The sequence below is a fragment of the Carassius auratus genome, chromosome 14 (assembly GCF_003368295.1).
Source record: "Carassius auratus strain Wakin chromosome 14, ASM336829v1, whole genome shotgun sequence".
In the NCBI taxonomy this organism is placed as follows: domain Eukaryota; kingdom Metazoa; phylum Chordata; class Actinopteri; order Cypriniformes; family Cyprinidae; genus Carassius; species Carassius auratus.
Window position 1 is genome coordinate 541,131 of NC_039256.1, and position 25,489 is coordinate 566,619.

The 25,489-nt window shown below is 40.5% G+C and overlaps 2 protein-coding genes across 3 annotated transcripts; both read right to left on the reverse strand.

The window, feature by feature from the left end:
• Positions 1–105: 105 nt before the first annotated feature.
• LOC113113368 (pre-mRNA-processing factor 19-like) lies at positions 106–7,693 on the reverse strand. The gene is made up of 16 exons (XM_026279508.1): positions 7,502–7,693; positions 6,943–7,092; positions 6,775–6,851; positions 4,428–4,569; positions 4,274–4,347; positions 3,705–3,770; positions 3,564–3,605; positions 3,386–3,460; positions 2,770–2,845; positions 2,496–2,605; positions 2,254–2,409; positions 2,070–2,139; positions 1,229–1,402; positions 883–965; positions 677–782; positions 106–567 (listed from the first exon to the last, which is right to left on the reverse strand). Exons 1-16 carry the CDS (start codon positions 7,518–7,520, stop codon positions 470–472), a joined length of 1,518 nt encoding a protein of 505 aa, XP_026135293.1. The 5' UTR covers positions 7,521–7,693; the 3' UTR covers positions 106–469.
• Positions 7,694–13,191: 5,498 nt separating this feature from the next.
• On the reverse strand, positions 13,192–24,779 carry LOC113113369 (MICOS complex subunit MIC60-like). 2 transcript variants are annotated; one of them, XM_026279509.1, is made up of 14 exons: positions 24,572–24,613; positions 23,472–23,545; positions 23,057–23,249; positions 22,780–22,927; positions 19,254–19,358; positions 18,501–18,608; positions 18,241–18,374; positions 17,230–17,333; positions 16,655–16,790; positions 16,353–16,482; positions 15,111–15,334; positions 14,710–14,841; positions 14,335–14,464; positions 13,192–14,223 (listed from the first exon to the last, which is right to left on the reverse strand). In XM_026279509.1, the coding sequence occupies exons 1-14, from the start codon at positions 24,611–24,613 to the stop codon at positions 13,616–13,618; spliced, it is 2,268 nt and encodes a 755-aa protein (XP_026135294.1). In that variant the 3' UTR covers positions 13,192–13,615. The 2 variants fall into 2 exon arrangements, with proteins under 2 accessions (XP_026135294.1, XP_026135295.1); XM_026279510.1 differs by lacking the exon at positions 19,254–19,358 and having other exon boundaries at positions 13,616–14,223; positions 24,572–24,779.
• Positions 24,780–25,489: the final 710 nt, after the last annotated feature.

Genomic DNA, 25,489 nt, shown 5'->3' on the forward strand with positions numbered 1-25,489 from the left:
CACAGGAGATATTAAAGATGTTCTCATGCTCCGCTCAAACACTCCTGACTGAATACAACACAGACTCCTTGAAGTGCATATTTAATGAAAACATAAAGCAATAAATAAAAACCATTTCAACTTTATTGGAGTCAATTTCACATTTTTTGTTATTGTCCACAAAAGGGGGAAAAAAAAGGAAGTCATGGGACACTAACAAAATTCGCCAGGCTACAATCAAATCTTAAAAAGCAGAAGAGCTCAAATCAACCCTAATCTGACCAAATCCGTCTTAAAGCAATAACTGACAAAAGAGAAGTCTTCTATATACTGTATGTTTGAGAGGAATTCATCACTACGATGACGAATGAGAACGTGAATGCATATCCATGTATACACACGCACAATTTATTACTGACAGACATATTTGCTGTGGGGAAATGATCACATCCCGGTTCAAATCTCTCCTGGAGGTTCTCCTCTCTTTCTATTAAAGGCTGTAGAACTTGAGACTTCTGTCCATGCCAGTGGAGGCCAGGAACTGAGCATGTTCCCCGAAAGCAACGCCGGTCACCAGCCCAGAATGATCTGATTAAAGACAGATTAAAACATAAGAATGCAGAGCAAAGAAAGTCTGTTTGATAGCTCAGAACAAAACACACTTGACAAATAAAACAGTATTTTTGGCTCCACTCACCAGAGAAGTTGAGGACCTCAGACCACTGCTTGCAGATGTAAACTCTGATGTCTGATCCACCAACAGCCAGATATGTCCCACTCTGGTCGAAGACCAAAGACTTCACCTACAGGAGGAAGACAGAAACATCAGCCAAGCTTTTCATAGAAGCAGTAAAACAGATGAAGAACTCATGGCAGTCAAATCTGTGGCCTATGCTACAAGACCTCATAATTGTTGTCCAAAGTGATTGTCTTGAAGTTCTTCAGCTTCCTCAGATCCCACAGCTTGAGTGAGCTGTCCTGAGCACCTACAGGTCAACCAAAAAAAGGTAGAAACCGAGTTTGAAAGACAATTAAAATTCAGTAAAGTTGATTTAAGTGCTCTAACACTATTGGATGAGAACGGAGTTTGAATAAATTGAGCTGAATAATGACACTAATGCCTTTCGTAGAGCTGCGATTCAAGTGGTTTCATAATGAATTCTGCAACATTGAGTTATTTTCCTGTTTATTTTAAATCAATGTGATTGGATATGACATCCAGTTCCCTCTCAAGGGTCATGTGACTTACCAGTGGCCAGATAGTATCCATTCTCAGAGAAGGCGATGGACGTCACAGGACCTGAATGTCCGGGGAAGTTGGCTACATTGGTCCGTTCCTTCAGATCCCAGATCTTAATCTGAGAATCTGCCGTGCCGGTGCCGAAAATCAGACCGTCCGGATGGAACTGAGCACAGGTCAGAGCTGAAGGGAAACAAGAAAGACTTGACATCTTCTGAGTGAACAACAGCAGCATTTCATCCAAAAGCCATTTTTACCAACAAGATCCTAAACGCACAACGCAAGATATTGAATACAGTAAAATATAGTTCAAATAAGACATTTTCCATTCAATGAATCTGAAGTTAGCTGTGGAACTCGTTCAGCTGGGACAGTATTTAGGACACATCTCCACAGGTAAAGTAAGGCTGGGTGATATGGACCTAAAACAGTTTCTTTATTTTTAGACAGAGTTGGCGATACACAAATAAAGCACATTAAAGTCATCACCAAATTAGGGATCTATAAATGATAATGATATTGTTTTTCTATTAAATAGTTTTATGGTTGTATACATTTCTTTTTCCTGTTAACAATTTCCTTAACAGTTCTATTAATGATTTTAGTACTTTGTGTTTTCATTGCCCTGAAAGACTTCGAACCAACGCATCAGAAATTCAACACAAATATTTTAGAATACATTGAGAACAGCCAATGGAACTAACCTTAACATCATTTTTTTTTTTTTTTTATAAAGTACTGAATAAAAGCAAGTTTTCAGTCCCCAAGCTTATTAATATATGCAAAAAACACAAAAATGAATATACTTAATATCTGATAAATTGTGTAGCCGACAGAGAGGAATACTTGCCACATCCAGCGGTCTCATCGGTCACTTTAGTCAAGACACGTCCGGTCTGGATATCGGAGAAAGCCCAGTACTACAACACACATACGTCTCAATGCATTCCACTCTTCAAAGAAAGCGAGGTTTTGAAAAGATCTTGAAGTGTAATCTGTGTTCTGTTCCTCATCCATCAGGCTGTGTGTGTTACCTGGTCCTCAGAAGAGCTCAGCAGGTAGTCTCCTGTAGCGTGCAGAGACAGGCCGGTCACACTGGCCTCGTGGGCCCTGATCACCTGCACACAGTTGCCTCCGCTCACAGACCACACACGGATGGTGCTGTCTGGAGACGCCGAGAACACCACCGACTGACCCACAACACCAGAAGAGACATGTGAGAACTGAAGACTGAGCAGAAGTGAGTCGATGAATGAAGAGCGGAGCGATGGCATACCTGAGCAGGGTGGTAGATGACAGACGACACCTTTTTGGTGTGCCCTTTGAGGGTGGCAACAATCTGCTCCTCCCGACGGTCGAACACCACCACGTTCTTATCAGCACCACCTGGGGAGAGCAGGTCAAAAACACATGGTGAAGTTGTGTACATACGGGTCTGTCTTCAGGAGCAACAGCGTGCAGTAACACTGGACCACAAGAGCTCATAGAAGACAAAATATACAAGTGACCGCTGATCAAACTGTGTTTGTGTAACCGTGTTGTAATGGTACCGGTCAGGACTTTGTTGGTGTCTGTTGGGCAGAGATCCAGAGAGATGATTCCTGGGATACTGGCACTGTGAAGACCCTGTTCATAAGGAGGAACGGGGGTTAATTTGAGATGAGTTCTGTCCCAAACACTGCCTGCTGTCTACATAGGATTTACAGGATGTATTGAAGAGGAGCCCAGACTACACTCAGTGGCCAAGAGATGCTTATGGTCCACGATACTGGTACAGACTGTGTGCAACAAACCATGCGTGACTCTATATTTCAAGTTGGAAAAGACATTTAGTTCCCACTTTAAGTGAACCTTAGTTCCCAGACCAGCTGGAAGATGGATTAAAATGCTGATAAAGTCAAGAAAAGATGAGACAAACACATGACAGTATGACTGAAACATTAAAATGTAAAGAATAAATGAGACTTCTTTTTTTTAATGAAAGGGCACATTTTATTTTTATTAATTGCTCATTGTACGTCTTTTTTAACATACTTTCTGATAAGTGAATCGAAGGGACACGTTGTTTAGATTCACTGTAAATCCAAGTTTCTAAGCTTTAAACTGACACCTATTTTGTGTTGGGTTCATAACTGGAAAAATGATGATGATAACTTTGCTACTCACAGCATGGGAAGCCACTTGGCGGAACTTGCTGAGATCTTCTGCTCTGATCAGGTCCTCCGGCACGGTCTTTCCTCTCTGTCAAACAAAGCCAAATAAAAGGTCAAGTACATTAATGAAGGAACACAATACGAAACTCAGTGCCAAAAACACAATGCAGCACTGCCATTCAAATCCTCACCTTCTTTCTCTCGGTGGTTAAGACGGTGGCCTTGTCTTGAAGCTGTAAAAAAAAAAGAAGATGAGTTTCATTACCTTTGAAAATGTGATCTCACATGAAAATGAAATCATTGCTGAACCTTGTGGTACTAGTTCAACGCACCTTCTGTATGATCTCTGAAGTCATTCCGACCTGCTCACTGACCTCCATGGCCTCACCGCCGGCACCCTGAGGGGTCAAAACAGTTTTTAAAGATACTAAAACATATATATACATATATTCAACATCATTTAGGTCCATTCAGATGTGTTATGAACTCAGTTACGGCAATTACAATTTTAAAAATTTTGGGTTCAAATATACATATAGAAATTTAAATTTGTTATAAAAAAAACTAAATGGAATGATGCATCGAACCTAAAACAGCTGGTGGCAGCTAGTCAGCTGGTACTGAATCATTAAATCATTAAAGTGATTCGTTCTAAACAGATGACCTTTATAAACCAGTGAACCATGATAAGTGGCATTTTGATAGCAAATGCATCAGTGACTTTTAACTGTGTTGTTCGGAGATTAACAATGTTTCTACTGCGGCGTGTTTGGAAATCTCATTGACCGCTACATCACGCAGTGAAAGTGTGCACTCTCAAGGTGTGATTTTTTTTGGCAAAGTTTTTTTTTTCATCTCCCACCCCTAATGAAATCATAAATTGTCTGGAGGAATGACTGACCACAGCTGCAGGCTGAGAAGCAGGAGTGGCTTGAGCAGCGATCAGTCCGGCTTGAGGTTTGAGTGTAGCCAGAGCTGCAAGCAGAAAAATGAACACGTAAGTGTAGGGCTAACACCATCAGCACATCCAGAAAACACAATTCTGCAGCTCTTACCCTCTCTGGCGGCAGTGACCTCCTTCGTGAGTCGAGCTATGACTCTGCAGGCCGCGTCATGCTGGTAGAGAGCGTGAGACAGCTCCTGTCGAGTGGTCTGCAGCTGCTGCCTCAGAGTGAAACTGTGCAGCATCACAGCATCCTGGAGGACACACAACCTCAGTGACAGGACACACAACCTCAGTGACAGAGGACACACAACCTCAGTGACAGAGGACACACAACCTCAGTGACAGGACATACAAACTCAGTGACAGAGGACACACAACCTCAGTGACAGGACATACAACCTCAGTGACGGAGGACAGAACAACCTCAGTGACGGAGGACACACAACCTCAGTGACAGGACATACAAACTCAGTGACAGAGGACACACAACCTCAGTGACAGGACATACAACCTCAGTGACGGAGGACAGAACAACCTCAGTGACGGAGGACACACAACCTCAGTGACGGAGGACACACAACCTCAGTGACGGAGGACACACAACCTCAGTGACGGAGGACACACAACCTCAGTGACGGAGGACACACAACCTCAGTGACAGGACATACAACCTCAGTGACAGAGGACACACAACCTCAGTGACGGAGGACAGAACAACCTCAGTGACGGAGGACAGAACAACCTCAGTGACGGAGGACAGAACAACCTCAGTGACAGAGGACACACAACCTCAGTGACGGAGGACACACAACCTCAGTGACGGAGGACAGACAACCTCAGTGACAGGACAGACGACCACAGTGACGGAGGACAGACGACCTCAGTGACGGAGGACAGACGACCTCAGTGACGGAGGACAGACGACCTCAGTGACGGAGGACACACAACCTCAGTGAGAGGACATACAACCTCAGTGACGGAGGACGGAACAACCTCAGTGACAGGACAGACGACCACAGTGACGGAGGACAGACGACCTCAGTGACGGAGGACAGACGACCTCAGTGACGGAGGACAGACGACCTCAGTGACGGAGGACAGAACAACCTCAGTGACGGAGGACAAAAGTGACGGAGGACGGAACAACCTCAGTGACAGAGGACAAAACAACCTCAGTGACGGAGGACAAACAACCTCAGGCCATCCTTAAAAATATTTTGGTTTGCAGTAACAGTAAAACATTTGTAAAAAAGGGTCAGTAGGTAGGTCTATTTTTTTTTCCAAGTTTCAATGTAATTTTTTTTTTTTTTACAATTTTGGTGATGTTGATTATGTAGGTATGAATTTAAACAAATTAGCATATTGTGACGTCATTGACTGGGTCTTCAACCCGTGCCTTCGGGAGCATCATTGCAAACCTCATTTTGATGCAGGCTATATAAACCACAAACAAATTAACATCTGTCAAAAACATGTTTATTGCATGAATTTCAGGTGAGAAGAAAAAAGAATGAGGTACTGTTAAACTGTTTTACTTGCGTCCACCGCTAGGTGTCAATGAATGCAACCTACAAATGAGAAACTGTTTGCTTTCTTGGGTTGTGACTTTTGTGAAAAAAAAATAATGTTTGATCTGAGACAAGTGTTCATTTAATCGATTGTAAAAATTGATTTTGCATGTCTAGATGCATTTTATACAGCAAATAACACCAAATATAGGTAAATCCACGGAAAACAGGCAGGACAAATGTAAAGATTCAATATAATTCTGATGATTTATTGGCGCTAAGTTACGTACAAACAGGAGTGCAACATTCTCGAAAAACAATAAGCAGAGTGGACTGCCATAATGCAAACATTTACTGCAGGCTTCAACATGGCTGTGTTTACGATTAGAAATGTCAACAACAACAAATTGCATATATAATAGCGATCTGTATCTGTATGCATGAGACTGTCTGAATACCAGCAGAATTCACATTTCTGTTGTAAAAAGAGAAATACGGTGCAGAAGTATTATTTTCTGTTATTCATGTGTGTCCGAAGCTGCAGTTTCTGTGTGATGCGTAAAAAAAAAAAAAAATAATAATCCTGGACGCGCTCAGAGAGAAGGTCGTTAAAATCAATTTCCCATTTTCGTTTTCAAAACTTGTGTTGGTTGATTCGTGCAATAGACTTTTAAACATAAAATTACAGTCGACACGGTCACGGTTTTAGACTAGACGGGAGAAGGGATGGGAAAAGATCTGGGCACAGCTTTTCCAGAACTTCATGCCAAATTGAAGCGGTGTCGAGCTGTTTTAATGAATTTTTTAGATGTATTATGGTGCTGAACCCATATGACTCACAACCTCAGTGACGGAGGACACACAACCTCAACGATGGAAGATACACAAACTCAAGGATGGATGAAGAAATCACACATCTTCCTCACACAGTCAGGCCAAAGAACTCACCCACTCATCCTGCAGAGATTTGAGGATCGCAGGAATACTTGTGGCAGAGGGAGCCTTCGGTCGAATGGGGTGAGACACTAAAAGTAAAGAAATAGATGCATTTTAAAGTGGACACAGATCATCTGAACGTCTCATGAAGCTAGTGTCATCTGTGTTTCTGTATGTTACCCTTGATATCAATAAGCTGCTCCTCGGACAGAGGCTGGCCATTGATGGGGTCCGCTCCATTCTCTGCAATGTACTTCTCGATCAGACGCCTCTCAAATACTTGACTGGAGACAGGAGAGACACAGGGGTGCTCCGGCACCTCGTTGGAAACTGAGGAGAGAATAAAAATTTCAATGATGCTACAAATACAAAGTCTTCTTCCGCTTCAGTACAAAACACTTTATTATAAGTACACCACGATCAATCAAATGTTACTTATAATACGATATTCCCTAATAGTAACATTCAATGGTTAGTCTAGACTCCACAAAACTCAACATATACCATTATTTCCCCTTATATTAGGAGTATGTTTTGCTCGTCGAACTATAAAGTCATCTAGAAACGGCTCCAGCATCAGACACAAGAGTGCAGTAAGTTAAGTTCAGCTCCACATTCTGCATTACTTCGCTTCTAGAAGTGCAGTTTCTCGTACGTAAAGTTAGTGCTAATGTAGCACAACAATGGCTAACGCTGCACACTGCTAATCACTTATGCTAACAGAAACCACCTCACTTACTAGCACAAACCAGAGACATCTCGCTCAAACACGCGCGCGCCCGCTTCTCAAACAAAGGTGAAATAAATTCAACTCATAAATTTAAAATCGACAGAGCTGATTTTTTTTTTATCAATGAAGGCGCTGTGTCCCGACTCAGAACACGTTGACGTGCCGTGCCGCTCAAACAGCGGTGCATGACGGGATACTGACGGGATGTCTTCCTACAGGAGGAGGGGGGCACTTAATGGTGTTAAACTCAATGCACAAAGCAAACATTTCTGCTGTTATGTAACCACCAATGTCAAAATCAAAACTATGCATTTGAAGATATTAAGATCTATTGGTAATCATCTTCTCAATAAAAAGCGCATTGATTCTCATCTTGACAAAGCATTGAGAAAACATAATCTCAGGGGGACTTCAAATAAATATATCAGGTGAAAGATTCAATTGACAAAAAAAAGTGTGAATCCTTGCATCACATGTAAAAAGGAAATAACGTGAACATGTGCATTTAATTTGAAAGAAAAAAAGCATTCCAAAGACATAATGCATGGTTAAATAACATACTGAGTGATAATTCAGACAAAAATGAATGTGTACATTACTGATGCAATGCTGAAATGTTGATTTTTGTACATAAAGTCTGTCCTCTCAGCTGACCAGGGGCGTTGCACAAGATCCCGGGCCCTATGCATAGGCAGTCCTGATGGTCCCCCATGGCCCCGCCCATGAAAATATCCAGGTAAATAAAACATATTCCAGACTTTTCAAGGGCCCTCTCTTCCTTTGGGGCCCTGGTAATCAGTACTGGTTTATCTGACTGCTGACTAATGACTGGTCTTTCTGTGAATGTCCACCAAACTGGAAGACTTTCTGAGTTAAGCAGTAGACAATTTTAGATAGGAACATTTAAAGAAGAATTAGGGAGAATCAATCCATTATAAATAATTTATTGCTATTGTATGGATATGTAAAATAAATAACTGTAGTCTGATTACTACAGTTTTTCAAATGCATTTAAAATGTAATATAATCTAATATTACAAGCACTCAGATTTGGAATACAGATCACATGTAATCAGCTCTGTCTGTCACAGTATAAAAAATACTTAAGTTCACTATTATTATAAAAATTCTAATGAATTATTAAACTGCTGATGTTTTTTGAGTTCAATTGATCAGATCATGTTTGTTGTTTATTACAATTTAATTAGACCATTAAAATGGAATGGGAATTTGGGAAAAACACATTTCAAAGGTCCCTAAATACATGCTGCATGTAGACAAAATGTGACATTCGGCATAGCATTTACTGAAATAAAGCAGCAAAATGGCTTGTCTATAAAGGTCATGATTATGATGCAGAAGCAAATGCGCACTCAAAAGAACTGTGCACAATAAGAACATGAATATATATTCAGACATCTTGTTTTCTTCTCTCCTGGAGTCTGTGGCATCTGCATCACCTTCGTTGGCCTCGTCATCCACAATCCTGTTGTCTTCTGCATCCTGATCGCCATCATCCTGTGGGGAAGTCAAGCACACTGCTGTGGTTACACGTTTAAGGCATGGCAGCATCACACGCGTGGCCTGTTTCTGGCTCCGTTTCTCGACCGAGATGAAAGTTTCTATCACATCCACTTTGGGAGGCACCTGTACATGGAAATATTAAGTGCACATGAAAGTTTATGCATAACAACAGTCCACCTGATTGACCTTCATCATTCCTTTCCAATTCTCTATGGCATTCTTTTACTGTAAAAACAAAAATATGTTTTACATGGATTTCATGTATGTCTTTATGTACTTTTTGAAATGTTGGTTGCATGGACTTGGAATGGATGGAGAGACCAAAAACTAAAAAAAAACTAAAAACTCACAGATTTCATTAAATGTGACCCTGAAGCACAGAAGTAGTCTTAAGTCACTGGGATATATTTGTAGCTATAGCCAAAAAAACATTGTAGGTGTCAAAACTACATTAGGATATTAAGTAAAGATCATGTTACATTAAGATATTTAGTAAATTTCCTACTGTAAATATATAAATATATATGCATATACAGAAATTGATTAGTAATATGCACTGCCGAGAATTCATTTGTATAACTTTAAATGTGATTTTCTCAGTATTTTGTTGCTCCTTCAGATTCCAACATTTCTGCTTCAAAATTTACACACAAGACTGGTTTTGCATGCATGTGGTTTCCATGAAGCATACAAGGCTTGAAACTCATATAACATTGTGAGCTTTTTTAAATATTATTTTTCATAATTATAAAAAGCTACTTATCAAATAATAATAAAACAAAAGTATACATTTCTACATTTAATTAACATATATGTGCCAAATTAATAGGGTGCAACCATTCTATAAAAATAATATACGTTAAATGTGCACAGAAACACACAATCATGCATATCGCATCATGCTTTGCGCCGCAGGGCCAATCAGACATCCTGCAGGAAGTGATGAATGAGGTGTGATTGAAGACCCTGATGATGGTACTGTATCTGATTATCATTGCAGCAGTGTTTATGGGTCTGTCTGCCTTGTCCTGGTACACACTTGTGCTGTCATGACATATTTCCAGTATTTGGCACAAGTGTTCAAGTGGGTGTGAAGATCACATTTGATTTGATAATGGGACACAATGTAAAAATGCAGCTAAAGATTGTACAGAACTTTTTTACATTTGTATCTTCAGTACTTTGCACAAATTTTACTTGTGAGTTCCTGAACATGAGGAATGATGGGATACGCTTTAGCCATAGCACACACTCTCAAGTGGACAAGACCCCAATTGTGGGTAATTTGGACAGGGCCTAACTATAACACCTTTTTGTAAAAGCATCTACAGAGTTGAATCATTGAATCACACCTTCACTGCTTGTGTTTTTCAGCACTGTTCTTCATTCCTGCTGTGAGAATAGTAAGTGCACTTAAACTTTCAACAGCACTGCTTCATGGAAACTGTCACGTTTAAGGATGACATGCAGCTCTATCTACAGTGTCTGGACACTGAGGACAGGGTCCATGAGCTGCTGGGGGTTGGAGAGAACTGGAGACTTCTGGGAAATGATTTCCAACAGAACATTTACCAGTGAGTCCAGAATAACGTGAACTTCAGAAATCTGGTTGATCTCAGGTTGCTTGTGTCTGTCTTTCAGTGCGCGGTTCTTCAGTCTGCTCTGTATGATGGAGAGCGTTGACCTGGTGCTGAAGTGGTACAGAGATCTTGTTCCTTCAGTGAGTGAAACATGTGTTTCTTCATGTGAACACACGTGGAAGGAAGTGCATGAACGATGGCTGATGTGATCTGATTTGCAGGTGAACTACCCCAGTTCTAATGTCATGAGAGATCTGCTCCAAGTGCTTAATACGGACAACAGATTAGACCTCATCCTGCAAATATGGAAAAGTTATTATATGATGGATTGATTTAGTTGAAAAAAGAGTGTCTATGAAATATTTCACCCCAAAATAAAAAACAGCCGAGCCATGCCAACAGACAGACGCTGGTGGAGGAGCTGCTGACAGGCATGGCATGAGAGAAGCAGAATCAGGAAGTATTGCCTCTACCGAATCTACATCTATACTGGTTAATACTAGTGCCTTATACAAGTCTTCTTTTCAGTTGCCTTGCCAGTGGATTATAAAGCCAATTTCTATGCCAGTCTGTCATAATGGTGCTGGTTTGTAATGCACATGTATATATTTTCTGTCGTTTGCTGGAAATCCAGAGAATGTATGACACTGTTGACCGGGGCAAGGTTATGATGAGCCACTTCTCCTAGTGACCTCGTCTCTGTTTTACTAGCAGCTCAGAGGAGACAGGACGCCTGGGAACATCTGTAATGTGATCCAGATCAAACTGAGATCAAGCTCCTCGCAGATTTTCCTTCTCCTCCTTTAATTCAGGGAAACACTGAAACTCTTCAAAACACACAACAGAGCTCCTAGGTACGATCAGGGCTCTCAGATTTTGACTTTAGTGTTTAATAGTTGAGCATGGCTAGAATAATGTCTAAACTGTAGAAATGTCAGTATTTTAGGATTTAAATGTAATGTTGCAACACCCATTTTTTGTAACAATGAATCAAAATTAATTTTAAATGATGTTTTATGTCTTAAACGTCTGAATGTTGACATGGATGTGTTGTTCTGTGTGTGAGGAGCTGCTGAATAAGTTCTTGAGGTGTATAAAGGAGAGAGGTGATGTGGATCACGCGGTGGAGCTGGTGCAGATCTCATCCAGACGGTCCGGCAGGAGTTCTGCTCTCAGAGCAGCAGAAGTCAGTTCTGCTTTCATGACAAGCAGCCCTAGAGATTTTAGTTTTAGAAACCAAAAATAATCTGGTCCTATCGGCTCATTTTATAATTTTAAAGGAGCTTGTTGTCTGATCTGGAGATTCAGACGTTTAGCAGCGATTAAATCTCGAGGTTGATAGACGTTCTCCAGCGTGGTCATTAATAATTGTGTACTTAAAAATGCTTGTCACATGCACAGATTTCAGTCTTCATTCTGATGGAAACTAAAAGTATTTCTTCAACAAAATGTTTCTTCCCATTACCTCGTGGATTCTGGACTGGTGCTTCAGGAGTTTCACTGTTTCTGCTGTCTTCTTCTGAAAACTCATGCAGCGGTTTGTTCAGCTTCAAATAAAGAGCAGAGCTGTAAGCAGCAATAATCCATGTCCAAAGAATATTTTTATGTTTAAGACACTTTATCATTTTGGACTAAAATTTATAAATACCAGTGTTTTATGATGACTTAACCCTGTGGGGTCTTCCCAAATTGACATGCTCAAGATTTCAGGTGATATTAGGGGGTATATTGTTGGTATTAACTTTATGGAAAACATTTATTATCAGTCAAATTGCATAAAAAAAAACAAAAAAAAAACACAAATGCACCTTTAAAGTAATACGTTCAATTTTTAATTAATTGAACTCTATTTAGCCTCTTTATACAATGATGCAATCAGAAGCTGAAATATGTAGAACTTACAATTTCAAAAGATGTGTGGATACGGTATAACTCAGTTGTTGTTGTTGTTTTTAATTAAAAGGGTAAAATTGGACCCTTGTGTAATTTTATTGGCACAAAAGGCCTCAAGTTGCATGCTGTTACTAGTTATTTTAAAATGTATTATTTATTGTGAGTAACAGGGTTATTTAACATTTACATGAATTTGATACACACTTCTGACATTAAAATGAACTGAATATATACTTCATCATATTTTTTTAATCTTAAAGGCATTCTGTGCTATTGTTGTTGCATTCTATTGTTGCAGCAGTTGAAGGATATGACACTGACACACACAGACCACCCACAGCTCTTTCATTCACTCCCTGATGTACATTACATACAGAAGAGCCTTCTCCATTTGATTAGCTGCCTTTCTGGAGCTCCCAGAAGAAATGGCACACAACTTGGACCCTTACTTGGATTTGGTGCATTGGTGAAATGAGTAACCGCTGCATAGTTTTTTCAGGTTTGCTGTCAGATCCATTATAGCATGTGCAGCTCCATCTTTCAATAAAGTCTTTATTACATTGCAACTTATTCACAATCTGCACTAAAATGTGCTGCTCAAACCGCTAATAATCCGTCCTAAAAATGTTTTAAATGAACCCCTACTAAACCAGATCTGGCCCTTTTTAAAACAACGCAGACATGGAAATAACTGTACTGCCATTATTGTCAACAACCATGATTTATTGAGCATCTCCAGTACTGAATGAGAGGACCGATTATTCTCAAGAGTTTGGGATAATAAACAACCAGTAAATATAACTGAAGCATTACATGTGAACTCTGAAACAGTGAACAGGTTTAGCGTCACACTTCAACCTGATGAAAGCACATTTAATCCTAACCTGTGAGATGTGCCCCATATTCACTGAGGAGTGCCACTGCCGAGGGTTTAACGAACTGGATGGTAGGCCACATACGAATTGTTTTAAGGGCAAAGACTTACTGCAAACGTGCTTTGGACAGTTAAGAAAAACGAATCATTGGCTAGCACAAAACCTATTTATAAATTAAAGCAGAAGGTTCTGTTAATACCAGGCAAGTAACACTCCTCGTAATTTACATAATCTTGACAGAGTGGGCGTGGCTAAGGGGCCTGAGTGGTGCCCAACCCTACAGCATTAGCATACGCTGATAGCAGGCTAATCACCTGCTTTGTTTCTAAGGTGAGTCGGGCTTCTTTAAGCCAGTCCTGTGCCACACGCTGTGACTCGCCTCGAAGTTGGTTGACAAACTTAGCAGCTAGTTCCAGGTCGCCGCGCTCAATGCTGTAAGTGGCGTAGGCGAGCAGCTTGAACGTGTCGAGATCTTCAGGTGCTAGTTTCGCAGGAGGTGCTACTTGCTCCCGTTCAAACAAGAGGACGGACTGCAGGTAGGACAGGAAGTACTGGTACAGGCTGTTGCGCGTCTCGTCGATAAGCGCCACACGTCGTGCGAGGCGACGGATGTCGTAGAAACGTGCGCGAAGGGACGCTTCGCTGTAGATCCCCCGGCTCAGGGACTCTTCAGGAAGAGCAGTGGCCAACGCCTGAGTGAACTCGTTTTCTGCACAGTTCTCTTTGATGACACCCACGGCGCCCTCTAGAGGCTCGGTGGGGGAATCTGGTCCTGCGGACTTGAGCGTGTAGTTCAGAGCCTCTACAGACAGCCACAGCTGGTGAGCCTTACGGGCCTCCTCCTCAGCAATCACATGACCTGGACACAAGGCAAACCATTTAATATTGAACAATCAGTGGTCCAATGGAAGATCGGGGCATGCCTCTGTTGAATGTGGTAACACTAGAGTTTGAGTAGACTGAGACTTACTGTCTATGGCCTCTTCGATGCCCTTGAGACGGGCGTAAGCTGCGTTCATGTCCAAAGTGAAGGTGTCCAGCTGTTCTTGAGTTAGTCTGCGGTAATGAGTTTCTTGCTCCATCATCTTACTGTTCAGAATCTACAAAGACAGAATTTCATCCATTTGAAAGTTTGCATTTCAATTTCTGTACCACAACCAGCACCAAATGAAACCAGTACTATATATACAACGGTTTTAAATAAAGGCTCCCAACACCACCCTGACTGCCACGGATCAGTCAAACACGTAAACCCATCCCATTTTTGGAGTGAATGTGTCCTCTACCTGTTAAATTCTATCATGAATTCTATGTAGTTGCTAGTCAATGTAAAGAGTGTTGGTACCTCCTGGGCCTCCTCGCGCAGCTCCATCTCCTGGACCTTCAGCACGTCCCGCAGGTGATCTGTGTGTGCAGCGGCCTGACGACGCAGCTGTGTCCTCATCTCAGCCTCCATCACCTCACGCACCTCCTGAACCTGACACACACACACACACACACACACACACACACAGATGCAGAAAGCTCTCAGCATCACAATGCAATGTCCAAACATCTCAAGTGTTCTTCACAAAAAACAAATCTGCAATAATAAATGTTTTTAATAGTTATATAAAAATACCAGAAGCTCCAAGACAGGCATAATTCCTAATCACTATAAAATGACGGCATGCACAGACTAAGCCATTCGTAAGTTTGCATGAAAGTACAAATAGCTTCAATAGGGCAAGTGAGTGAATCCCACACCTTCTTCTCCTGCTCGAGTCTCATGTCCTCTCGGCTGTGCTCCAAGGCAGAAACCACGGCTCTCTCCAGCGCTTTCTGATCCTCCAGCTTCTGCTGCTCCAGAGCCACCTCGATGTGGATCTGCTCCCTCACTCTCTGCTCGGCCAGCTCACGGTTCAGCTGGTCGATGCGCCGGTGTGCGTGAGCGATCAGAGAGTTCAGATCATCTGCGCTCAGCTTTCCCGCTGAGAAAGAGCACACGGCACAGCAGCATTACAGGAAGAATGACAGGAGTAGAGACATCACTGTGATGCACGTAATGACTGCAGAAGTTTATTATCATCTCAATAGTTAGAAACTGTAATATGATAAAGATATGACTAGTTTGGAGGACACCTGAAAGATCTGGTCTTGAGAAAGTTGGTCTGTCCCCGATATGCCTCTATTTTGTTTTTTTTTTTGCATTCAAAAAATGAAATGGACAGGGATGTTCAGAAGAATTTTTTACTTCACACGCCGTTATGACATTTATCTATTTTTTTTTTTTATTGATGTGTGAAATTTGCTAGAAGTGCATTTATGCTATCTTTCATTAAAATGAATGTTACTTTCTTAAAATTTTGTTTTCTAATGCAATGGCATTTTATATGTGACTAAATTCTTCTTTAAGACCACTGCTTTGATATAGTAAAACACAAGGTTTAAACAGTTAAACAAAAGCTAATAGAAACGCAAATCTTAAAAAAAATGTATGTCCCCACTGGATGCAACAAATGCCTAGTTTGTTATGGGTTTTATTAGGTTCGTCTCGTCATGATGGGACATGCATCACAGTATGTTAAGGGCATTACACTTCCGTCACACGCTTGAGTTATTCAGCCAATCACAATGCACTGAGTAGCTGGCCAACCAGAGCACACCTCGGTTTTTAGACCTTTAGACCTCAGCTTTTTTTTTAAATCCATGTGTTTCAGAAAGGTGGGGCATAGAGGAGCAACAATAATGTACATTATGTGCAAAAATATTGTGTTTTTTAACCTTAAACTGCATAAGCACATTGCATTACACCAAATAATGTTATTTTTAGCAACGTCATTTGACCCCTTTAACTTCTCGTACACATTTACTTTGACAGTGCTCCTAAAAATACAACAAATTTTAACCAGTTAAATCTGACAAACACTCAAAAAGGGAAAAACAACCATGCAGTCTTGATGCATGAGATCAGGGATACATGAGTGACATGAGTGTGTGAGGTCTTACAGAGCCCCTTCCAGTCGGCCTGGATCTCAGGTGTGATGTTGGCCAGCTCCTGCTGGAACTGAGCTTTGGCTTCATTCACCAGCTCACTGTACTGAGACACGATCTTCGCCTCCGTCTGCGCCGTCTGCACCTGCAGAAGAGAAAGACAATACTCCGGTGTGACTTACAGACTCCAGATGGGACACGGTGATATGTCACCAGTCTCTGGGAGTATAGAGCTAAATGGATTACAGGCTCAATTCTCCTTTATATGAACTGGATTCCTCCAAAGAACATTACCATAGTCAGATTAAGATACTTGCCTTTGTTACTATTTTATCCAGATCCACAATCATGCTGTGCAAGTTCTCCTCAGCGGCCAGGATTTGGGCTCTCGCTGTGTCAATCTTGGATTGTTTCGCGCTGTTGATCACGCCACGCAGGTTTTCAAGTTCTCCTCTAAATACACACACACACACAAATTATATATAAAACGTTTTTACAATCAGTACGATTAAGCGTGTTTTGAGAGATGATTCCATTTTACAGTAAAAATCACAGTTAAAAACTAGGAAAAAAAATAGAAAAAGTATGATTTTAGCAAAAGTGTAATTAATACTTTCATTCGGCAAGCATGTATTAAATGGATCACAAGTGACATCCAGATTTTTATCTAAAATAAATGCCCTTAATTTGAAAATATTTATCAGGGTTCCACCAAAAATAGTTTTTAAAGTTGATAAGAAGGCACCAATTCAGCACATTAAAATGACTTCTGGAGGAACATGTGACACTGAAGACTGGAGTAATGAGGCTGAACATTCAGCTTTGCATCACATTTTAAAGTGATAGTCTATAGAAAAGCCGTTATGTAAGATCAGTCTGAAGCAGGTCTCACTTGGCTTTGAGCAGGGTTTCTTCAGCCTCTTCCATGGCTCTGGTCCGGTCACGCAGAGCATCATTCAGTGCTTTCCACTGAGAGGACTTCTCATCTGAAGGAGTCTGAACACAAACACATGACAATGTCACAAGCAGCAGAAATTCAGCGTACTTAAAGATGTGATCCAGGTTCAGTCATTTGCTGTGTAATGTTCAGGCAAATGCCATTTTCCTAAATATCAGCACGATTGCAAACTGACTGTTTTCGCTCCAATCAATTTTATTTGTATAGTGCTTTTTACGATACAAATCGCTGCAAAGCAACTTTACAGAAATTAAGTTTCTACAGTATTTAGTAGTAGCTCATAACCGACTAGCTCCAAACAGCTATTATGGAACAGTGTGTGTTTCCCAGCAGCACAGAGTGATGTGTTTTTTCTTGAATGAATCAGCTGGTATAAATGAATCGAATTCAGCTTTGCCGCCATGTACTGTCAGTTTAAGTTTCAAATATAACAGTATCGTCATTTTTCACAGCATTTCATAATTTTAGATCTAAAATGTTATATTCTCAAAAAACGACTTATGGGATTGTAATTGCAGTGGAAACTGGTTTTGATAAATGTCGGGATGGATTTTTTGACACTGATTTCATTTGACTGGTAAAAGCCCTGTAGTCTACAATATTAAGTACGAAGTAAGATTTTCATCAGTATGTAACTATTTTTATAAGTAATTACAAGAGGGGTGCCTTTTTTCTCTTGAGCACTTGTCCGCCAAAATGTCTGTGGATGGCCCGAATAATGTTAATATTAATGCAATATTTTTACAACAGGGAAAAATGTCCGAGGTCACCACACTAATGCTAGAGCGCTCTTGGGGGTTGCCAGGTCATTGCCAAGTGTTATACGTTGCCACAGCAGTGCATCCCAAACCTGGAGCACATTTTGGATGTCTGTCTTATCTAATAGACCTGATTTAACTCATCAGCAGAGTGTGTGTTCAAGTGGTTGTGTGTGTGTGTGTTCACCTGTGAGTCCATGGCTTCCTTGAGTTTGTCTGTATGTGCAGCGATGGCTGTCAGCGCAGCCTCCTGAGCTCCGATGGCCTGTAGGGTGATCTTAGCTGCGCTGCCCAGACTCTCCTCCAGTCCAGCAGTCAGAGCTGAGACACACACACACACTCTCACTAAACATACATGTCTCTTAGGCACTGAGAGGAGATAAAGCAACCTGCAAACCTGTAGAGTGGTTGTATATTAACTGGTTGATGTGCTGTGTGGTCACCTACCTGCCAAAGCATCCTGCTCAGCTTTATCCTGCTGAGCCAGTCGAGCGGTCACTTCCTCCGCTGGTCTCTCCTTCAGCACAGGCTCATGATGATCCTTACACTCTTCACCTACACACACACAAACACACTGAGCGATTACAGCACCACGGGAAATAATGTCATATTTTACACAAGATGTGAGTTTAACCTCTGAACGAAAAAGTAACACCAGGTGATGTGTGACATCAAGACAATAAATGCATCTTTGTAGTGCGCTGCCTTCGCTGGGATGCATGCACAATGTAAACAACATCATCTGTGAACAAATAACCAACCGGCCAGGTCTTTTTTTAATAAATCAGTTAAAAAACTAACTAATTTCGGGATCGGTGATCTGAATCGGTGTTCGACAGGCCAAACTGATTCATAGCCTGATATATTTGTTCATTTTCAGATGATGGTTCTAGACTAGCAATCTAGCACATTTGGCACAGATGAGGACAAATGAGGACACACATCTGGGAAAGAATAATGATTAGCAACATTGTGTTAGTGAAGATCTCGACAAACACACACAAACAGAACATATTAGCGTGGGTCACATGATAGAACTGTGCAGAAGGATGGAAAGAGATCCAGAAGATGTGAAGTTTGAGCGCATGCAGAGAGGAAGAGACACTGATGCCCTCTGCACAACAACTGATGCGATCCAGACAAACAGGCTCTGGATCAGTTGTTAGAAGCGCAAGGCTGTGTGAATGATCCAGTGCTGACCTGCCGCCGTATGGCCAGGAGGGCTTTCGTCACTTGTACCCGGCGCAGGCACAGACGGCACCTCGCCGAGAGCCGAAATAATGTGAGCTGCCTCTGCTGAGGCTTCTGCAACAACAGTAGGACTCCATGAGAAATACAGACCCAAGATCAGCAACGGTGTTTAGACATTCGGCTGATCGGTGTGTATCAGCTTCAACGGTGAAATGGTGCATTCTGTGTCTGAATATTAATACTTCCCCATTATATAGTGGGTGAACAATGAATCGGCTGGTATATGAACTGGGCAGTACGTCCGAATTAACAGTAAGTAAAAAGTATCCCAAAGGACGCACTACTTTCAGCGAGACTTTGAAGTGTGTGTAATGTACACTTCATCATCCCATCGGGCCACGGCAGAGTCATGAATGGCAGTGAATCAATGAATCAAAGTTATGACAATAACAGCTTGGTGGATGTACTGTAGTAAGTCCAGGTTTTGTTCATATTACACAACTTCAAAATACACAGATGTACATATTTTTAGACTGTCACACAGTTCATTCCTCCTCGAAATGAAGCACCTACAGACATGGATTTAGGAGGTAGCTCTGGTTTCATTGACTGTGTACTATTACGACAAAATGTGAAAATATGAAAATGTGTTTAACATATTTAAAGGGTTAGTTCACCCAAATATTAAAATTATCTCAGTAATATGATGATGATCGTGGCCTAATGGTTAGAGAGTCGGACTCGAGCCGGCAGGAATTGTGGGTGGGGGGAGTGCATGTACAGTTCTCTCTCCACCCTCAATACCACGACTTTTGAGCAAGGCACCGAACCCCCAACTGCTCCCCGGGCGCCGCAGCATAAATGATGATCACTGCTCTGGGTGTGTGTTCACAGTGTGTGTGTGTGTGTTCACTGCTCTGTGTGTGTGCACCTTGGATGAGTTAAATGCAGAGCACGAATTCTGAGTATGGGTCACCATACTTGGCTAAATGTCACGTCACTTCCAAACCCGTGAGACCTCTGTTCATCTTCTGAACACAGTTTAAGATATTTTAGATTTAGTCCGAGAGCTCTCAGTCCCTCCATTGAAGCTGTGTGTACGGTATACTGTCCATGTCCAGAAAGGTAAGAAAACATCATCAAAGTAGTCCATGTGACATCAGAGGGTCAGTTAGAATTTGTTGAAGCATCAAAAATAACACAGATCCAGATAACGAACAATGTAATGGCGTAATTGGCGATGATTGCCCTTAATTCAAGCCTTCGGGTTACCTGGGCTCATAACATTAGCACAGAATCAGTCTGTCTGTTTCACGCTGAATCACACGTGCGCAGTATCATCAGCTCCTCGGTTCTCGAATCGGACACGTCTAACAGAAACGGTGGATCTGCCGTAGAGTCAATTGGTTGATCTTGGAGATAGCGGGTTAACTCCGTGTCAGCGGATCGGTAAAGGGGCAGAGATTTCAGACCTCCGTTTATAAAGGAGATCTGTCACAAAACTCATCATCCGCGCCAAAGTTTTTTGAGCAAATTTCAAAGCCGCACCCGCCCGCCATCCGCTGATTGTTTTGCCGTCTATGCTTTGCTGATGCGAGCCGCAAAAAAAAACAAAAACAAAAAAAAACCATTGTCTGTTCTAGAAAGGATGCAGCAAATATATTTAATGCTAGAGTATGAGGCATAGGCCTACGTTGAGTTTCATTTACAATGAGATGCGCTCTAGTTCACAGTGCAGTGCAAGTGAACGCGGCGCGCTGGTGCTTCCATGTCGGTTATCATTGTCTGCTATATTTGCTTTTTATTTATTAAAATACATGCAATTGGTTGATGAAACAACTATTAAAATTAAGATAAAATTTGTTCAAAACGAAATTCGTTTTTAAGAAAGGTTTTCTACAAAGCAAAATTTAATGAAGTGGTAAATATCATGTCTGACGATTTACAAAACTTCATTAAGTGGTAAAAACCATGTCTCCCGATATATTGCGCATCTGATGATCCTATCTAAAAAATGAAAATAATTTTTGATAAAAAATGTTTGTAAAAAATATTTTAGTGACACGGTTTTGGCGGTTATAGAGTTCTAATGACGGTGTTCAACTATAACCGCCTGTCTCACGGTTATATACTAACCGTCACACCCCTAACTGGAGACGCGAACAGTTTCAAATGATTCAGTTCGATTTGTTCAACTGATTCAAGAAGATCCAGTTACATTGAGTGATTCATTCACGAACCGGACATCATACACTGCAGTGAACGCACTCACACAGACACGGAAGAGAAGACAATGCTGAATAAAGTCTCGGTTTTGCTATTTTTGGACCAATTTTTTTTTCCGATGTTTCAACAAATTCTAACTGACCCTCTGATGTCACATGGACTACTTTGATGATGTTTTCTTGCCTTTCTGGACATGGACAGTAGACCGTACACACAGTTTCAATGGAGAGACTGAGAGCTCTCGGACTAAATCTAAAATATCTTAAACTGTGTTCAGAAGATAAAAGGAGGTCTCACTGGTTTGGAACGACATGAGGGTGAGTCATTAATGAAATAATTTAAATATTTGGGTGAACTAACCCTTAAATACTATACAGATATAAAAACATTTTATTACAACATCTGAACTATTACTGCTGATAGTTCAGCTCAATTATTGGCATAATGCTACAATTTATTATAATCCTAAATAACACTAACTATAGCAGTGCATTAAAACGAGTAAACTTTGCTTGATCAAGTTTGTTTTGTTTGTGGTGTGAACAGGCCACGCTACTTCCATGAAGATCAAACAAATAAAACGTTCAGTTATGGCTGCACAATTAATCGAATTTCAAATCGCGATTAAAATTATGGATGCCACAATTACGTAATCTTTCAAAGTGACAAATAATCGTTCAAAGTCCATTTATGTTATTCTGCACGCTTACGATACGTTTTTTCTTTCAACATCTTATCTTAAGGGTTTTTAATAATTTAATGAAGAAACCAATCCGATGTATATTTGACATCTGAGGCTTAATACTATAGAAAAGCACAAAGAAAAGATTGTTTATTTTCATAAAAAAATATGGCATGCAGCTGCATTAAACAAAGGTATAATTCAGTGTAAATTGTGATAATCGTAATTAATAATCGCAGTTACAATTTCAAGGGAATAATCTACAATTTTGATTTTTGTCATATGATTTTTTTCCCAATATACTGGCATCCGGGCAAGGTTGAGATCATGAGTGTTCTTGATTAAATGTCTGTGTGATAACACCAGTCTCTTAAACTTTTACCTACTTAATTTCTAGGAAGGTCAGTTGTACATGTCATGAAGTTGTTTTTTAATTTTAACGATCATGTACACTATACAGATCTGTGATGCTTGAGGTGCGGTCACAATTTCTGTCGCTCAGCAGAATTTCTTTGTAATATTGACAACAGACAATTGATCTTTTTTTGCACATAACATTTCTCTAATGTGTCTGAAAGTGTGAAACGTAGCTTGCACATCTGAAAGCTGCTAGTGTGTGCATCTCACCCTCGAGTGTCTGTGGGGTTGGTGTTTCCTCTACAGCAGCTGGAGCTCCCACAGGTGCTGGATCAGACTTCTTGGCTTTAGCTTTAGGCTGCTTGGACTCCTTAGATGCTTCAGACAATGAAGAGATTTGCAGGGGTTCGGTCTTTACCTATAAAGAAACAAATTTTTAAATCATTGGCCATCACTGAAGGCATACAATAGAAGCACAGACAGCTGCAAAGATGAATCTGGTCTAAGAATTGAAGGCAGACAAAGCAGAAGTGATGGTAACTCTTACTGGTTTCTTCAGTAATGGGACGAGTGGAGGAGGGGGCAGCCCGAGCACCATCTCAAACAGCTGATCTGAGTACGGAACACTCTTCTCTACATTTGCACGAAACTTCGGGTCCCATTTGGCATAAAGGATTGTACCGCCAAGACCACCACCGACCGTTAAAAGACTAGCAGCCACTATTTTCCCAGCAGCAGATCTGCAGAACAAAAAGATCTCATTTAAGATGCAGTCGAGAGTGGCATTTGACATTCGTCTCACACACACAAGACCAAGGTAAACCTAACATTAATTTCAAAGATGTCTAATGCACAATGTGTTCAAATAATACCAAACTTTTTAATAATACCAATAATACCAAACTTTCAGAATTATTGCAGCCCTGTGTGTTTAAGGTTAAGTTCACAGTTTGATGTCGTACCCAGAGCCTCCAGCCGTGGTGTATTTTCGGCAGTGCTGCAGCGGATGGGCCTTCACTCTCCCACACACACACTGCTGCAGAAACACAAACAAACAAATCATCATCATCACACGTGCACTACTGCAAAATATACTGCATCATAAACTACACTATTAGAAATAATAGCTTACTTTTACACTGACCACAACCACTGTCACGTGAATTCATAACAAACAGTCATTCATTCTAGATGTAAATGCTGTTTAGTAAAAACAGGTTTAAATTGTTGTTTTTGTGACTTAAAAAAAGGTGGATTCTCAAAATAAGTTTACCATCATTGTGGATCAAGCATTCAGTCAAACACAGTAAACAACAATGAATGAATGAATGAATGGCTGCCTGCAACATGGTTTATTTTTCTTTATCGACTATAATAAGAGGGTTTAAAGTTAAGCAGCTGTTACATATAGCATTAGACTAATTTACACAGAAGCAGCACCAGAGACATGGATCAGTGTTTGTGAGGAAACTTTCTAAACTTTTCGCAGGCAAGGTCACGTCCTTCCGTTGGACGAAACTAATAAACTGTTTACGGTTTCGTTACAGGCTGTAGCTCTTTGATAAAAATGTTTCAAGGGAACAAGAGTAAAATATAAATATAAATAAAGGTGAATACGTGTAAAACGAAACGTTTTCAGACTACTGATAGCTATGTTGGTTATCCGGGTAACAGAAAATATGAATCATACACAGCCCGCCCATATTTACGCAGGTCTACATACTGTATTTTTATTGGTTGGAGGGAGATGTCACTCCATTAAGCGTGAGATATCATTGGCTGGAAGAACCTGCCAATCACACTGTGAACGCCTCTTTCGACAACTAGTTACGTCGTTGACGTACAGCAGCGTTCTATCCTGGGGTAACACTTAAACTGAAAATAAAAAAAATCTCTACAAATGAAACGATCAACTCATTATGAATTCAAGTTTAACATAATCACATGTTAACTTGACAAATAGTACAGAGCCTATTATAATCTGTAATTGTACGATACGCATTAGAAACATCGGGCCTCGCTGTGGGTCACTGAATGACGGCTCTAGCAGAGTAAAACTCACCCGCGCTGCTGCACGTGCCCCTTTCCAACAGACGCGCAACATGCTTGCCTCTTCTGATTCTGGGTGTTGGGTGTAAGATTACAAATATGCCACCGGTTTCAGAAAAACATTATAAAAGTGATGAATATTGACAGCAATTTCTCCCCGGCCCACTGTAGATTAGCTCCAGCGCTGGTACACGCAGTGACAGACAGAGCAACGCGCGGTAAGCACGCCCAACGTGACATACGTCACGAGTTCATGGAAAAGAAATAGTTTTTTAATTATTTCATTCATATTGATTTGGTCATTCTACACTTTTGTGCAATGATTTATATATATATATATATATATATATATATATATATATATATATATATATATATATATATATATATATATATATATAGAAGTATTTCAAATTATAGAAAGCATGAATCATACGTTGAAACAGCTGCTGAGCAAGCAATCGATCTCTTTCAAAAAGTGTAAATTATTTTTGTCATTTTATTATTTATATTTTTTTTATTTTGATGATAGTGGCAACTGTCACGCGAGATCGCTTTTCTTCCAATCCCCCTGAAAAAATCTAATGTAAAATATATTCTGCCTATATAAAAAAAAATTGGTCACATTGTGACATTATTTTCATCACAAATAATCACATATCCCCCAAATTATGCAAAATACTGTAGCCACATTCTCATTAATGTAATGTAAAAAATATATGAAAAGCAAACCTCATTAATACTTGAAGTATGATATGAGACATAAGGCTAAGGTGCATGGAAGACCGCTGCATATTTAACATGTAAACACTACAGATGTGTAGATTCTTTTAGGCCAACTCATATTTGAAACTTTACTTACAATTTTAGTTTAAAAGGGTAGTGACTGGACAAAACTGAGGGGATCCAAGTGTACCACTAGTGATAAAAA

Excerpts from the sequence above, each read along its gene's own strand:
- LOC113113368 (XM_026279508.1), bottom strand. Across the intron at positions 3,771-4,273 it reads CTTCTCAGCCTGCAGCTGTG|GGTGCCGGCGGTGAGGCCAT; the intron begins GTCAGTCATTCC and ends TTGACCCCTCAG. Across the intron at positions 3,606-3,704 it reads CTTCAGAGATCATACAGAAG|CTTCAAGACAAGGCCACCGT; the intron begins GTGCGTTGAACT and ends TTTTTTTTACAG.
- LOC113113369 (XM_026279509.1), bottom strand. The coding sequence starts at position 24,613 with ATGTTGCGCGTCTGTTGGAAAGGGGCACGTGCAGCAGCGCGG. Across the intron at positions 19,359-22,779 it reads AACCCCACAGACACTCGAGG|AAGCCTCAGCAGAGGCAGCT; the intron begins GTGAGATGCACA and ends CTGTTGTTGCAG. Across the intron at positions 17,334-18,240 it reads AGGAAGCCATGGACTCACAG|ACTCCTTCAGATGAGAAGTC; the intron begins GTGAACACACAC and ends GTTTGTGTTCAG.